This window comes from Abrus precatorius, unplaced genomic scaffold (assembly GCF_003935025.1).
Source record: "Abrus precatorius isolate BTA unplaced genomic scaffold, Abrus_2018 Scaffold7, whole genome shotgun sequence".
In the NCBI taxonomy this organism is placed as follows: domain Eukaryota; kingdom Viridiplantae; phylum Streptophyta; class Magnoliopsida; order Fabales; family Fabaceae; genus Abrus; species Abrus precatorius.
The window spans coordinates 4789797-4805520 of record NW_020874417.1 but is presented as its reverse complement, the minus strand read 5'-3'; the positions used below and the strand labels follow the sequence as shown (position 1 = coordinate 4805520).

Below are 15724 nucleotides of genomic sequence, written 5' to 3'. Positions count from 1 at the left end.
TTACAATGATTATGTTAAGTGATGATATGACAAGCAGATTATCACATATCGTCGGTACCGTGGGTTTTAAATGGCATGTGTGTCACACAATGCATTATTGTCTTGGGTCGTGGCAAAACAAGAAATACAGGGGCTCTAGGTCTCGTGACCACCAAATTTCTTCCACCTCTTGTCACTGTGAAACCAACTAGAGTGTGACGACCACTGTTGACCGTGTGCTTGATTTAGGAGGGGTGGAACGTTGATAGGCTCCATTAAAGATGTTATGGAGCAATTGTTTTGGTTAGGAGAGGTAGAAGGAGGAAGAGTGTGGTCTCATTTTGCAAGAGAAGGACAAAACACCGGACCCATGTATAGCAGTGTACCAAGCTTTTTCAATGTTAAAAAAATCAGTGTTGGGTAGAACCTCTTTTATGCCACAAGAGAAATCTTTTTGCCTCGAACCTGCTGCGTGTGGAGTGTTAGAGTGTCCTCTTGAATTAGGAATAAAAATTCAACATCACATATTTAACATAAATAAATTAAATTATAAGACATGTATTGTGAATACACAAATTTAATCTTCCACGATGGGAGCTACCCTTTTCCCATTCCATTATTCCCTCTCTATACCTCGTCATTTTAAGTTACTATGAACTATTGAACTTTCCCTTAGACGAAAGAAAGATTTGTTCACTTTCCTTTATCATTAATTTATTTTGAAGTTTATATAAAATTACATTAATACTATAAAATTCAAACATAATTTAATTTCTCCTGTATCTCATTTCACTTTATTAGCTAAGAGAAACAGTTTAGTCACGTAAAAACAAATAATAACTGTTGTCTTTTCCGAATCTTTTTTTGTTGTTGTTGTTGTTGGGTGGGGGGGGGGGGGGGGGGGGCTGCTAACAACAAAGCCTCTTTAAAAAGGAGGAAAAATAATGTGAGTTCCATCAATAAGAAGGTCATTTTCTTTACAAAGATAACCTGATTCATAGTCTTAATCGATCAAAAGCAGCAGCTGGGAAATAAAAATGTCTTGGGAAAAGACACATTTTGGGTTCAAAGTATAAGAAAAACAAAATGTAATGAAGGAAGAAATTGACCTTCCACGCCTTACAAAATAAAAATGAATCGATGTTTGGTTGTGTGGCCATGTATTGATGGCGACCCCATTTTGATAGTGCCCCTTAACCCCATGAGTCTATGGGCCATATTTCCACGCGAGGTTCCCTTATTGGCTGCATCTGGGGTACCAATATGCCTCATTGAAGGCCAAGATTTGGCTTGTCTTTTTTTAGTGTCAAAAAGGGTCATTTCGCTTTCGTGTAGAAGGAAATGATTTCAGTTTATTTACATATGTATGCTTTCCCACGTCACGAGCTAAGCTTATGAATTCCAACGTCGTTCCTAATTGCTTTTAAAAAAAAAAAAGGAATGTCATTCCTATTTTTCTTCTTATTATATGTTAAAATTCATTAGTTATATTTTTTATTATATATTATATTATATTATATAACATCCTATTCGGTCACTCTAAAAACAAAAGAAATCAAATATCTTTTTAGTCTTATTTTAGGACGAATGATACTATATCAGATAAGACCCTATTCAGTCACTTCGTAACCAAGTAGAACTGAGTATTTTTTTAGTTTTATCTTAAAACAAAAGATATTACTCACTCATTCGGCTTTGTCATGTGACAAAGGGTATCAACTACCCCTTTAACCTTATCTTTGGACAAAAAGTGCTAACAATCTCTTCGGCTTTACTGTTGAACGAAAAGTGCCAAATAACCCCGTTGGTCTTGTCTTAGGGTACCAACACCCCTTCAGTCATCTTAGAATAAACTAACATTATGATTAACTAATAAAAAAAGATTAATTATCTAAAATATCAAAAAATTAATACAAAACTGACTCACCAAGTCTATTAACTCAATATAGTGACTATAAAAGAAAAACAAAAAAGACAAATAAAAAAGTTAATTACAGAATATTAAATAACATTTATTATTTTATACCAAATACTTACTTGACCATGGGAGTATCATTGCAGGTATTCTCATTTCAAATAAAAAAGAGCTTGTAATTTCATCAAAAATATCATAACGGAACGTAAAAATAGACAAAGAGCTTGTAATTTCATCAAAAATATCATAACGGAACGTAAAAATAGACAAAGATAGAATTACAGACTTTAATTGCAGAACAAAGGACATATGTGTTCTTAACAAATATATATATATATATATATATATATATATATATATATATATATATATACTAAGAAACTTCGTATCAAATATCGTTAAGTTAATGAAATAATCATCTCATCATTATCTAATTTATAATTCTTTTAAAAAGTAGTAAAATGAATCCTTGCTAACACTCAACATTGTATACTTGGATTATGAATTTATCGGAGCAATTTTTTCTATACTTCTGTTGTATTTGTTTCTTATAGTTAATATTCTAACTTAGATGATTTTTTATTTAAAAAAAACTGAAAAAAAAACAACTATATAAAACCAAATATTATTGTTATAAACTCAAGGCATTAGCCGAGTGAAATACGACAATATGTTCTTTGAACTTGGAGGCTTTTCATGCCTTGAACTGAGTATTGTCTCCTTTTTTTAAAATAAAAAAATTCTACCAAACTAGTCGGGCACCCAATGCCCACTCGAAATTCAAACTCTTCGTTTTGTTTTGTCTTACAAGCCTAAAGCCGGTACTGTCCTTGCTGTAAGTCCCAATTTTTTTTATTATGATTTTTTTAAAATATTGTAATAATTTAATAAATAATATTATTTTATTAAGGATAATTAAATTTTAAAAAACATTTATCTTATTATAGTAGTGTTTACTCATTTTATAAGATTTCTCTTTAACTTAAAACAAAAAAAAAAGTGTCAAATACAATTGAAACTAACTTTAAGTTAAAAAATTATAAAATGATCAAATAATTTTAATTTTAATTATATTATTTTAATTTTAACTACAAAGTAGATTTCATGAATTCAAAAAAAATTGATTAAGTACTACCTATCATGACTTTATCTCTTTTAAAAAAATTCTATCTTATAAAACTTAAAATATAAATTATAATATTTTTAATAAATTATATTTATTAATTAAAAGGATGCGTCTCGACCAAAAAAGAACGCAGAAGGATGCGTGAACACACGGCCATGAACATGAGGAATCAGATTCAATTCAGACTCTTAACCAAAGTGAAGACATCTGAACTGCATAATGATTTGGTATAGCTTTGTGGGATGAGAAACAAAGGCTAATACTGTTTTCTACGGAAAACGGGTAAATTTTAGTTTGAACTTTTTACCATTTGGCAGGTACCAGGTAGCAGCAAATTATAAATATAACCTTAAAAGGGTGTTGTAATATGAGAAAAAATCAAGTGCTGGATTTGGCCGAAAAGCAAAAGTAAATTGTCCTTGTGAAGAGCATTGCTTTCAAAGCAAACCATTCCCAATGTCACCATCACACTTCTCGTGGGGTGTAGACTTTGGAACAACCACCCGCATTCCGGAAACGGCAGCGCAGAAAAGTTGGATAATCAATATCATATGCTCCATCAGCTATTTACACTATTACTTTGTCTTCCTAACCACAAGCATTTTTTTTAGATATTCTTTTAAAAATATTATTTATAATAATAATAATGCCTAGTTTGGTAAATAAAGTAAGAATAACTTAATAGAATAAGTTTATTATATCGTTTTAATATAAATCTCATTATAAGAAGGTAATGGGTTAAAAAAGAGAAAGAAAATATTTTGTTTCTATCTCATCTTTGCTTAAACTATTTATCATTATCATTAGTTAACTTCTACCACTGTTGTCATCATAATTCAAAAAACAATTTATCATCTCTGATAATATTATTCAACATTTTATTATAGTTATTATTATCTAACATCATTTCATATATTATTGTTACTACCATTGCAATGATAGTTGACACCCTTCATTGTTATTATCTAATAGGAGTATCCTTTACTACCACAATTACCTAACGTCATCCATACTATCATCTAATATCCTTTATTATTCCTATAGCTGACATTATTATCTTATATTTTTTACTGCCACTCTCACTTAACACCATTCACCACTATCACCTAATGACTTTTATTGTTGTTATAACCAAAGCACCTTGTACTATCATTGGTGCATGTTATTCTTCATTATTATTGTCATTAATATCATCTAATACTCTTCACTTTTGTTGTGGCTTAGTACCTTCTATTATAATAGCTACTACTTGACATTATTCTAACATAACCACAATATTGATAAGATAAAAACATTTGATCATTAGTTATATATATATATATGTCTTTATTTATCTTATTTATAAAATAAAATGACTTACTTTAATTAAATTTTTTATATATTTTAAAAAATATATATAATTAGTCATTAAGACAATGTGGAGCTTGCAAAATGAGTTATCAAGTTCATTTTGTCAACTATTATGGGCAATGACCTTTTTAATAGGTGGAGCTAAAAATAGTTTGAATTCAATTTAGATTCACGTAATGATATCCAAACTTGATAGAGTTTGATTTTTTTATGAAACTTTTGTCAATTTTATGTGCTTAATTCACATTAATTTTGATTAATTTAGATTTCAAAAAATATTTAAATTTAACGTGAATTCAAAATTTAAAACTTAAACCTTACATTTTATCAGACTTTCATGCAAAAAAGAAAAAATGGGACAAGCCAAATTTTATGAGCTCTACTTTGATGTTATCTTAAAAATTAACTTTAAAAGAAACTAAATCTTAAATATTAGGATATAATAGCAATTGATATACTAACGTGATACGATAAATACTATAAACATTGTTTTACATCCTATACGTTGAAGAGGAATTTTTTTTTCTTTTTGGTTTTTATAGATCTTATAATATTATTTAAATATAGGACTAATCCTTCTATCCTAGTTAGTGGTACTGTAGATGCCCCCTCACAATTACTCTTAAAAAAAACATAGACTCAATCATTATCATTGTAGAAAGCCTCAATTACAATTTCTACTTTATCACTTGAGCCACTTTATTATTTATGTACCCGAAAAAAAGAAAAAACCCTCACAAAACAATAAATAAACGGCCGGAAATATTGGTTGAGTAACTGGAAAACGCTTATTATACGTTACTCTTCTTTAACACCTTACATAAGAATATTAAATGATAAAAAGTATACAGATGTAATTGATGTCTATATATAATTAATATATTCAAGTGTGGAAGGAATCACTTTTAAATCACTCTCTTACTATTTGCTATTTTTTAGAATTATTCTATTTTGATAATATCATTTTATAATTTATTTTCTCTATTTTTAATTATATTATATATTTTTATCGTATATTTCTCTCTTTTTTATTATATTTCTCCTAATTATAAAAAAATTTGTAAGAAATGAATAAAAATAATTTTAATTTCTTTTAGACAAAAATTACTCACAATATAAGAAAGAAGTATAAGTCATGAAAATTCAGGTATCAAAACACACATTCCAAAATCATATTTAATATTTTAAAATTAATTTGATCAAAATATAAAATAAACGAGCACCTAATCACTTAGACATAGCCACTTGTTGAGGTAATGAGGTAGTAACATCATTTTATTAACTTTAACCAAAACAAGCATTACTTGACTGACCTATTTTGAAACATATTTAATTACTTGTGTACTTATTTGTATAACTAGTACAATTTTTTTAAAGAAATAATCAAGTTTTAAAAACCTGCCAATAAATTTTGCAATCTCAAAGTATGTTAATTTAAATACATACTAAATAAATTTGACAATAGATTAATTTTTATTATATTGATTAGGTAATTTACCTACTTTTCATATACAATTTACAAAATTATTTTAGAAAAAAAAATATTCTCAAAACATATTTTTACTATATTTTCTTACAATTCATTTTTTTTTCTTTATCTCTATTATTATATTATCCAATTAACTCGCATTTCTTTTTCTTTTCGCTATATTTTCTTACAACCCCTTTTTCTTTTTATCTCTCCTTATTACATCAACCAATTAACTTACAAATCTTTTTCTTTTTTCCTTTTATCGTTCTCTTGATTGTAGAGGAATTATAATAAACATGAAGAAAAATAAGCATTCTATTAGAAAATAATCCTCTTAAATCATTTTAATTATTTAAAATGAAAAATATAAATTGTAAGTGCGAATTTCTCGCTATCCATTTCACCCGTTCTTCATTCTATTTTTCATTCCTTCTCTTTTTCCATCATGTAAGACCTAAATACGAGTCACTACATAGATTAAAAGAGAAAAAGAATAAGAACAAAAAGAGTGGTGACAAGAATAATTCCAAAAACAAAAAGGATTACATAAAAAGAAAGAAAAGAATATATACGTTGTTGTGGTGTCACCTGATCATATTGTTCGTGAACTCGGGCAAAGATAGCCGTTTTCTTTAGCTTCTATTTCACTCTCTCTCTCAAACGGCAAATAAATGAAAGATGCTGCTAAGTTTATACCCCATTGCATTTCATTACAGGGTCCCTTTTCTCCTTTCTTTTCTTTCTCTCTCTCCTTCTCTCTCCACTTTCATAGGTTCCTTTTAGAAACATTCTTTTGCAAAGCACTTCATTGTGATCATCATCATCATTCAGACTCAGGGCAGAGAATGAGTTCTTCTTCTGGTCAGAGCAGTGGCTATGATCTCTCCTTCAAGATCTTGCTGATCGGTGATTCTGCTGTGGGAAAAAGTAGCCTACTTGTTAGCTTCATCTCCAATTCTGTTGAAGATATTGCCCCCACTATTGGTATTTCATTCCTGCTTCCAAAAATCCATTCTTTCTATCTCATACTTCCCCCCACTAATTTTTTTTGCACCTAAACCATGAAAAAAATATTCTATTTTTTGTTTTTTTTACCACTGTTATTACTATCTTCAACCTCAAACAGTCATGGGATATTATTGTCAAAGCAATCTTGTAGTGTTCTCCACCAAACGTTGTCGTATGATGGTTGTTGATCCATGGTTTGCAGTAAGTAATTATTGAAGTTTGAACTTCTTAAGTGGGTTTCAATTGTTCTGTCGTAGACCAAACAACACTGATTCTTCTCTCCTTTTTTTTGGTCTGTGATGATTGAATCCATGGTCCTTAAATATTGAGTTTGCTTTAATACTTTGGCAGATATCATTCTGTACAAAATAACTGTTCTATTATTTTGTTCCTTCTTTGTCATTGGAATTGACATTGAATTTTTGAATTGATTTCTTTTTTATAAGATTTTAGTTCTAATATGAGCTGATGCAATTGTTCTTATCTTCTATTGTTCTATGTTATGTAGGGGTTGATTTTAAGATCAAGCTGCTCACAGTTGGTGAGAAGAGATTGAAACTAACTATTTGGGACACTGGTAATAAATGTTTAAATCCTTAGCTTTTAGTTCATGAAATTAGACTTTTTTATAGTTCCTGGCATCATGTGGATTGCTTGTCCATTGACCTAAATGACTGATTAGAGTAATATATTGACGCGTATACATTACATCTATTGCAGCTGGGCAGGAAAGGTTCAGAACACTAACTAGTTCTTACTATAGAGGAGCGCAAGGAATCATTCTTGGTATGCTAAAATGACTTATGAAAATATTTTTCTTCTGCACTAGAGGTCTCTGTTCAGTGGTTGCGACGTGTATTGAACTGTATTTTGATTTTTTAATTTCATAGACCCTATTGGGACATCTGATGAAGTTTGAACCCTGCACTCGGGGAATATGATAAGCATTTACAAGGAATTATAACATTTGTTATGGATCATGCGTTAAAAGCAGTTTCAATTATTAGATAGGTCTTAAATTTGCTAGTGTTGCTTGATATTTATTGGAAGTTTTTGCCATTATTTTTGCGTCCTTTTGATTCCTTGAAGAATCTGTAACCATCGTTTTCTTAGGTTCATGGTGAGGCTTCTGAAATAACCAGTTTTTAATGAGCAAGATATGCATGTTTTTGAATCATTGCTAGTGAACATCTTATAAATTCAAGGTTTCTACTTATAGGGTTTCTTTTTTTTTTTCTCTTATAGTTTATGATGTAACAAGAAGAGACACCTTTACAAACTTATCAGAAGTGTGGTCTAAAGAAGTGGAACTCTATTCTACTAATCAGGATTGCGTGAAGGTGCTAGTAGGAAATAAAGTTGATAGAGTAAGTTTGGTATTTTTGTCTTGCTCATTAATGTCTGAGCCAAGGAAATGAATAAGTAACTACCATGATTTTTTTCCTCAATGAAATGTTTGAAAATTGATTATAAAATACAATGAATATGTGGCTCTGAGCATGTTTGCACTCTGCATTACGATAATGAAGCAATATTCAAGTTCTGTCTGTGTCATGAGTTACACTTGTAGAATTCGTTATTAGTCATATTTTCTAGGTGCAAGCAGCAAGACTAACTTAGAAACCAACTAAAATTGATCAAATTTTGATCTTGTCTTGCATATGGTCGGTACATCCATACAAGCATTTAATGCTTATACCAACTTTCCTTGCTTCTTCCACTATCACTATGATTGAACAATGACATCCATCAGAAAGTTAGATCCTTACATTTTTTAGCCAGATAATATGAGAATTGACATCTCAACTCTTTTGAGTCCATCACTCCATCTTTATATAGCATATTTTTACGAATTCCATGACAATTCAATGAATATTGACCTAATGGGATTATACATGCATGGACTTTAGACAGAAAAGAGGTGTCATCTGGAACCTTCCATGTAGTCAAGCAACCTGAGCCTGTGGTTAACAGCAGTTTAAGATGTTTAAATATGAGGCTCCTCACTTGTAGACACTAGCTTTATATTTTTTGTGCAATCAAATTATAGAACATAGACTTCTCCTAATTTCCAGTTTTTGTCGTCAAGTATTCTGTTGAATAACTTTAATAGTTTATCTCTCTATTCTTAGGATTCTGAAAGGGTTGTCAGCAAAGAAGAGGGTTTAGCGCTTGCCAATGAGTTGGGATGTTTGTTTTTTGAATGTAGTGCCAAAACTCTAGAAAATGTGGAGATGTGCTTCAAGGAACTCGCACTAAAGGTACAGTTTTAGAAGCATCTTATTATGACATTTGTTTCACGTAAAAAAGTCAATTTTCCAATTAACTGACGGTAGGGGAAACACTGAATACAGTAACTTAAGCATGTAACAAATCTGAATGATAAAAGAACAGAAAATCAAAGATCTTTTTTATGTCAGTCTCGACCTGTTAGGGAAAAAAAGTTTTCTTTGCTCCGTTGTGAGAGAAGAATGGTCTCTAATCATTTTATTTGTACAGATTATTTACTTCAATTAAGTGGCATGTGTGTTCAATTCTTAAGATTTCAACAGGTAAAGGGTCTATTAGCCAGTGATTTAATGGAAAATCTACAAAATAAATTAATTGAATAATGGACAATCTACAAAAATAAGTGGCATGTGTGTTCAATTCTTAAGATTTCAACAGGTAAAGGGTCTATTAGCCAGTGATTTAATGGACAATCTACAAAAATAAATTAAGTGAATAATGTTTGTTTTAGGGATCAGTGAGAATAGGATTTGAAGGGTGAATTCTTCATCTGAATTTAAGAAATAAATTTACACTGAATTCTTCAGAGGTAATCATAATGTTGAAAGAGTGGAACTATGAACGGAAGTGATGGTATTCTTGCATGAATAAAAATCTCTTGTAGATTATTTGCTGTGCATTGCTTTTCCTTTTCAATAGTGACAAATATGATACCATTTCATAGATAATGGAAGTTCCTAGTCTTTTGGAAGAAGGATCAACAGCAGTAAAAAGGAGTATTTCAAAGCAAAAACAGGAACCACAACCATCCGAATTTGGTGGTTGTTGTTCCTAATTGCTGTAAGGTGGACACTGAATCATAACTAGCACATCTTGGACTGATATTTGTACATGTAAGCTTTTTCCGTGATTTCCTATTGGTGTCATTTGGTTGCTTAATTACTTGTATCAATGTAAATGGGCAATTGGCAACAGCAGTGCCAATACCTTGTGTAAATTTCGCTGCCTTCTGTTACTGTTTCCAGCCTATTATTTATTCAAATCTCCACAACTTTGTGCAACTACGAAAGATATATTTTACTCCATAGTCAATCCTGATATATTATGCAACTGCTGCATCTTTTTACCTATCAATTTAAACATGTTAAGAGATGAACTGACACGTGCTATGTTAAAATCTGCGAGGGAGCTGCCAAAACTTGTTTCTTTAGGGTTTTCGTGTGTATCTCTCATTTTCCATTATTTATTCTATTAAAATATCACTCAAACACTCATAAAAGCAAAAGAAGAGTGCTAACAAACCATTGCCTTTTAAAAATTAATTATAATTTATCATCTGAACAAAAATTATCCTCATAATTTAAAAATATTCTCACACACGTCATTTTTTATTATTTGAACTTTCAACTCTTGCTAAATCAATTCTTGTAGTATCGAACCTTTCAATTTGTGAATATGGTAATTTCAAAATTTAACTCGGTGCTGACTAAATAAAAAGAATTTAATTCAGTACAACATGCTCACGTAAATTCAGTGCAACGCAAACTGGACAATGGGCGCACACGCGTTGTCACAAGTTTTACAACCACATTTTATGCTTCAACACCAACGTGTATGTAACATTTAACTTGAAGAAAAATTGGAATATTTTCTCCTTAATTTCAAAAAATTACAAACACCGCCCTGATTATATATTACTCGAATTTAATTGAACATAATAACAATAAATGATAACCAAACTTAAGACTATGATATAATTAAAGGACAACCTTCAAAATTATGCTTAAGAAACCAATTAAACGAGAAGTATAACTATCCAGTCTTAGTTCAGTTCAGTGACATGTTGAAGAGCAAATATATGTAATGCAAACTAGTGTAAGCAAACAAGGTCTCCACTATAAATAACTCGATCCGGGAATCCTCGATTTTATCTCTCCAAAGTTAAAATTCACAAAGGTGTTCCTCCAATAAATCACTTTTGAACTTCGAAAACAGAGTGCAATGTAATACAAATTGTATGGTCCAAAAAGTGTAACGTCTGTGCCAAAATGAATCTAAATCTTTTTACTAACCAACATGCTAACGCCATTAACATGCCATGGCAGTAGCGGCAGCTTCGAGCAGCCTCTTAGCATCCGTGTCCTGATCAGGTAAGTCTGCCGGGGTCTGCCAAAAATTATTTTAGAAATTAATGAAAAACCAGAATGGCCTAATTCACTAGGACCTATTTAGCTTGAGAAAACATTTTCTGCTGTTGCTGATAATTACAAAATTGTTACCTTTTTTTTTTACTTTTCAATGTTTATGAAGATTTACAGAAAAATAATAAAAACAATAAAACAATGTTTTGACAATTTCATATGCAAATATTTAAAAGCAGAAACAAAGAAAAATTAAGATAATATTTTTATAAAAGAAATGTTAGCAATGGATTCTTTAACACACTTTTAAATACATTTTTTATTATTAGTTGAAATTTATTAAATTTCATAAAAACTATGTGAATTGCACTCTCAATTAAATCACTCTCTTTCATTATTTTGTAGTTCCTAATAAATTTCAACCAACAACTAAGAGAGAATTAGTTAGATAGAGTTAAATTAGACACTGTGTTCCTAGCACTCATCTTTTCATAATTATCAGTAAAAACAAAAAATGTTTGCTCAAGCAAAAACATGCCCTGAATTCCTTTAAGAGCTTACCTTTCCATACAAGTTTGCCTTTGTCAAAGACGCCCCATTAGACAGCAACAACCTAATTACATCAACATGCTCACCCCTTGCGGCGTGATGGAGAGGCTGCAGGAAACAAGACAATGATACAGAAAAAATCAAGAGAAATTCACGAAACATGATTGAATACGGTTAGCAATGGGTATGCTTGATCAACTTTGGCATCAGCAGTAGGAACTCAAATTTTTCGAAGCATAAAAAAACACTCACAGTATCACCCTCAGAATCAACTGATTCTAGCATTCTTTTTATATGTTCTGCATCATTAGCTCTGTTAAGAAACAGTTGAACTATCTCGATAAATCCTGATACAGCCATCCAAAACCAAATAACATTAAAAACCTCATCCAAAGAAAAAAAAAGCAGTTAAATTTTCAGAACGTCATTTCAAATTCCAAACTCAAACTACCTCCAGCACAAGCATCGTGCAAAGGAATTGCACCATCTTCATCGTTAACCTCCATGTTCGCTCCTCTTTCTAGCAACAGCTGCAATTTATATCAATAATTCATAACCTGTTGGGCAATAATATCATATGAAAGCAAGAACAAGCAAGGATAATAAACCTGAACACACGCCAAATGGCCATATAAACATGTTAAATGAAGAGCTGTATCACCGTCCTCCACAGGCTCATCGATACTGCCATTCAAGTTATCTGCAATTATGGAAAACCAAACCATACTACTAGTTATTTTTGTTGATAATTTTGAAAATTTCACTGCCAATTATGCCAACCTTCAATAGATTTAAATTATTCCTCTAATGTAACAGAAAGAGAAGCACATCGGTTCCAAATTATGTTAATCGTCTGTTCCAGTAACATATAATATAAAAATCGTTATTATCTGGTTTGCAAGGGTTTGGATTGAAGTTTTGAAGAGGTAATTGAGAGAGAGAAGAGAACCTAGAGCGAGGCGGAGGGCGTGGAGGTCCCCGAGCTGAGCGGCAGCGGAGAGGTCACGGAGATGAGGAGGCGTGTCGCTGTCGTTTTCGAGTTCGAGTTCGAGGAGACCTTCTTCTTCGAAAAGAGCGTTGTCGTCTAAGTCTTCTTCGTCGTCGTTCATGCCATTGCGCCTCCCTGGAACTGCCATTGATCCTTACTTTACTTTCCCTCTCTTCTGTGACGCCGCCTCTTCTTTTTCTCTCTCTTATTTGGAATGACCTTTTAGGAGTGAAAAACAAGGAACCAATGGCAAATTTATTATAATATTGTAAATTAAAAAATAATTTATTATTTTATAGTAAATTTAAAATAATTTTTTAATTTGAGATTTCTTTTATTATGTGGATCAAATTTTTGTCAAATAATTTGCGAAAGTATTAATTTTTAAATTTTTTAATATCTATTTTGCTACAAAAATAAGACTTTTTAGAGCGGTTAATTTAAAACTGCTCTCATAAGTCTATTTTAGAGAGCGGTTGTAGTCTAAAATAGACTTATAAGAGCAGTTTTAATATAATCGTTCTAAGAAGTCATATTTCATATTCTTTGTAACGAAATAAATATTAAAAAATTTAAAAATTAATACTTTCGTCAGCTGTTTGGCGAAAATTTGATCCACGTGGCAAAAAAACTCCAGATTAAGAAATTATTTCAGATTTACTATAAAATAATAAATTATTTTTTAATTTACAATATTATAATAAATAGATGAAATAAAAAAAATGGAGATATCACCAATCCAAAATATCTATAATTATATTTAAAATAGTTTTTATATAATTTGTTATCAATTAACTAAATTAATAATATCAATAATATTTTAATAAAAATGATTAAATAAAAAGCAACACTAAACATATAAAAGGGGCATTTTCAAATAAAAGATAGCAATGATTATTGATTAGTGATGAAATAGGTAAATTTAAGTAAAAAGTAATCGGTAACCTCGATCCACTGTTTCCGTACTTGTTATCTCAGCAAGCGGGCTGGTTTGTAGTACATTTTGTTTTGGGCCCTTCAGTATCGCTATTTTCAACCTTTTGGGCTTTCTTATTCGGAGCCGAAAATATACTTGAACTAGCCCTAATGTATTCATTAAACTACGACATATATCTTGAAAAAAAAAATATTCAGAAATATATTATGTGTTATTGTATGAGTATTTGTTAATTTATGGTTTATGGTCGGTTCCTATTGCTCCTTACTCCCTTGCACAAATTTAAAGCTAAGCTACGGGGCATCTATTATAGCTTTTAGCTTTATGGTCGGTTTCTTACTCCCTTGCACTCTCCTTGAAGTTAAGCTATGGGACATTTATTATAGCTTTCAAGTATTTTTACAATATACTAATCAAAATTTATGTTAGATGGAAGCTTTGCAAACCATTCAACAAGTTTATAGCTCTTCCTACTTTGTATTTCATGTCATATGTAAAATTAGGGATAATATTAGCCTTGTTAAGTCTATTATTGTGCATATAAATTAGTTAAATTTAGTTTTAAATCTCTTTCCTCCTTTTATAGCTTTGAGAAAGCTTCTAATGATTTGCTATCCTTTCTGTGTTTAAATTGGTGTGGCAGCTGGACCCCTAAGTCCACTCCTTAGTTTATTTTGTTTCTTAAGCTCTTAACCCTTATTCTTAACAATACATATATATATATATATATATATATAACAATACATATATATATATATAAAAGTTCTAAAATATTTTATTTTTAATAAAATCAAATCACATAAAATCACGAATTTAACAATTTTAGCTTTAAAATTATTCTAATTTATGTAACATAATTTTATGATAATTTATAAATATTTTATTATGCTTAACGGTGATGAAAAATTAAGTATTAGTTAAAATGATTCAGAATTTGTTTTGTTATATAATTAAACAAAAAATATTGATTTCTATTTATATAAAACTTTTTTTATCTTGTATATAAAACTTATTTAAACGAGTTATAAAATGACAATGACATATTTACGGAGGAAAAAGTGATCAGCAATAAGATCATGGTTATATATTCAAATTAGTTTTTTGTTTCAAATCGCTTTAGTTAAAAACACTTTAAATTTATTTTAAACTTTTTTTTATATTCTTATTTTAGATTATTGTCATATGTATATTAGGTAGTTGTTTTAAAGAGTGTAGGTGAGTTATTAGAATTGTAGTTAAGAGTAAAGTTTAAGTGATGTGATAATTACATTGTTATTTTATAGTTATTTTTAGATAATGATTATAGTTTGTTTTCTAGTTTTAGAATTTTTATGTTAATTCTTATGTTACAAATATATTATCTTATTTCTTTATTTCTAGTAGGATCTAAAAAAAATCTATAACTTTTCTAAACAATAGTATCAAAAGTTTTTGGTTCAATAGAATGTTGCATTCTTATTATATTTTATGGTTTTAGAATTGTTTAATTTTCCACGTCAAAAAAAAGTGTGATACAAGATTTGCAACCTTTCAAGTGTTAAGAAATGTAGTGAAATCTTTTTAAATAAAAGATAGATATTAACAATATTTCTCTCGTTATAGGAGGGAGAGATTTTCTCAAAAAAGATGAGAAGTGTATTATCATAATATTACCATAGTGTCATGGAAAATAATAAGTTATTATAAACAAATCTATAATTATACACATGCATTGATTAATATTAATGTAAGGTGTGTGGTGATAACACATGGACATCAATTGATATTGATATAAAGTGTGTTGTGATAATACATAAATATTAATTAACATTAATATAAGATGTATGATAATAGCACATGAGTATTAGTTGACATTGATAAAAATATATATGATGATAACACACATAATGATACAGGTCAATTGATGTGAGATGTGTATTATATTTTTTTATGATGAAGTTTGATAGTTCTTAATTTTGAATTATAATTATTGGTGTAGACAATAAAAACAAAAAATATATATATTTTAATGGAAGTGAAAATTGTTCGAGT

The 15724-nt window shown here is 29.8% G+C and overlaps 2 protein-coding genes across 3 annotated transcripts; one reads left to right on the top strand and one right to left on the bottom strand.

Moving 5' to 3' along the window:
- The first annotated feature begins 6620 nt into the window (after positions 1 to 6620).
- On the top strand, positions 6621 to 10163 carry LOC113872503 (ras-related protein RABC2a-like). 2 transcript variants are annotated; one of them, XM_027510102.1, is made up of 6 exons: positions 6621 to 6825; positions 7358 to 7426; positions 7570 to 7635; positions 8095 to 8216; positions 8982 to 9110; positions 9803 to 10163. In XM_027510102.1, exons 1-6 carry the CDS (start codon positions 6687 to 6689, stop codon positions 9911 to 9913), a joined length of 636 nt encoding a protein of 211 aa, XP_027365903.1. In that variant the 5' UTR covers positions 6621 to 6686; the 3' UTR covers positions 9914 to 10163. The 2 variants fall into 2 exon arrangements, with proteins under 2 accessions (XP_027365903.1, XP_027365904.1); XM_027510103.1 differs by lacking the exon at positions 9803 to 10163 and adding an exon at positions 9349 to 9445.
- Positions 10164 to 10741: 578 nt separating this feature from the next.
- Positions 10742 to 12993, bottom strand: LOC113873140 (tankyrase). Its single transcript, XM_027511137.1, has 6 exons — positions 12718 to 12993; positions 12377 to 12468; positions 12220 to 12298; positions 12021 to 12115; positions 11781 to 11876; positions 10742 to 11244 (listed from the first exon to the last, which is right to left on the bottom strand). The coding sequence occupies exons 1-6, from the start codon at positions 12902 to 12904 to the stop codon at positions 11167 to 11169; spliced, it is 627 nt and encodes a 208-aa protein (XP_027366938.1). The 5' UTR covers positions 12905 to 12993; the 3' UTR covers positions 10742 to 11166.
- Between the last annotated feature and the right edge of the window lie 2731 nt (positions 12994 to 15724).

Coding starts and splice junctions, on each gene's coding strand:
- LOC113872503 (XM_027510102.1), top strand. CDS start 6,687: ATGAGTTCTTCTTCTGGTCAGAGCAGTGGCTATGATCTCTCCTTCAAG. Junction 7,427..7,569: donor ACTAACTATTTGGGACACTG/GTAATAAATGTT, acceptor CATCTATTGCAG/CTGGGCAGGAAAGGTTCAGA. Junction 8,217..8,981: donor TAGGAAATAAAGTTGATAGA/GTAAGTTTGGTA, acceptor CTCTATTCTTAG/GATTCTGAAAGGGTTGTCAG.
- LOC113873140 (XM_027511137.1), bottom strand. CDS start 12,904: ATGGCAGTTCCAGGGAGGCGCAATGGCATGAACGACGACGAAGAAGAC. Junction 12,469..12,717: donor CGCCCTCCGCCTCGCTCTAG/GTTCTCTTCTCT, acceptor CCATAATTGCAG/ATAACTTGAATGGCAGTATC. Junction 11,245..11,780: donor AGGCAAACTTGTATGGAAAG/GTAAGCTCTTAA, acceptor AATTTTTGGCAG/ACCCCGGCAGACTTACCTGA.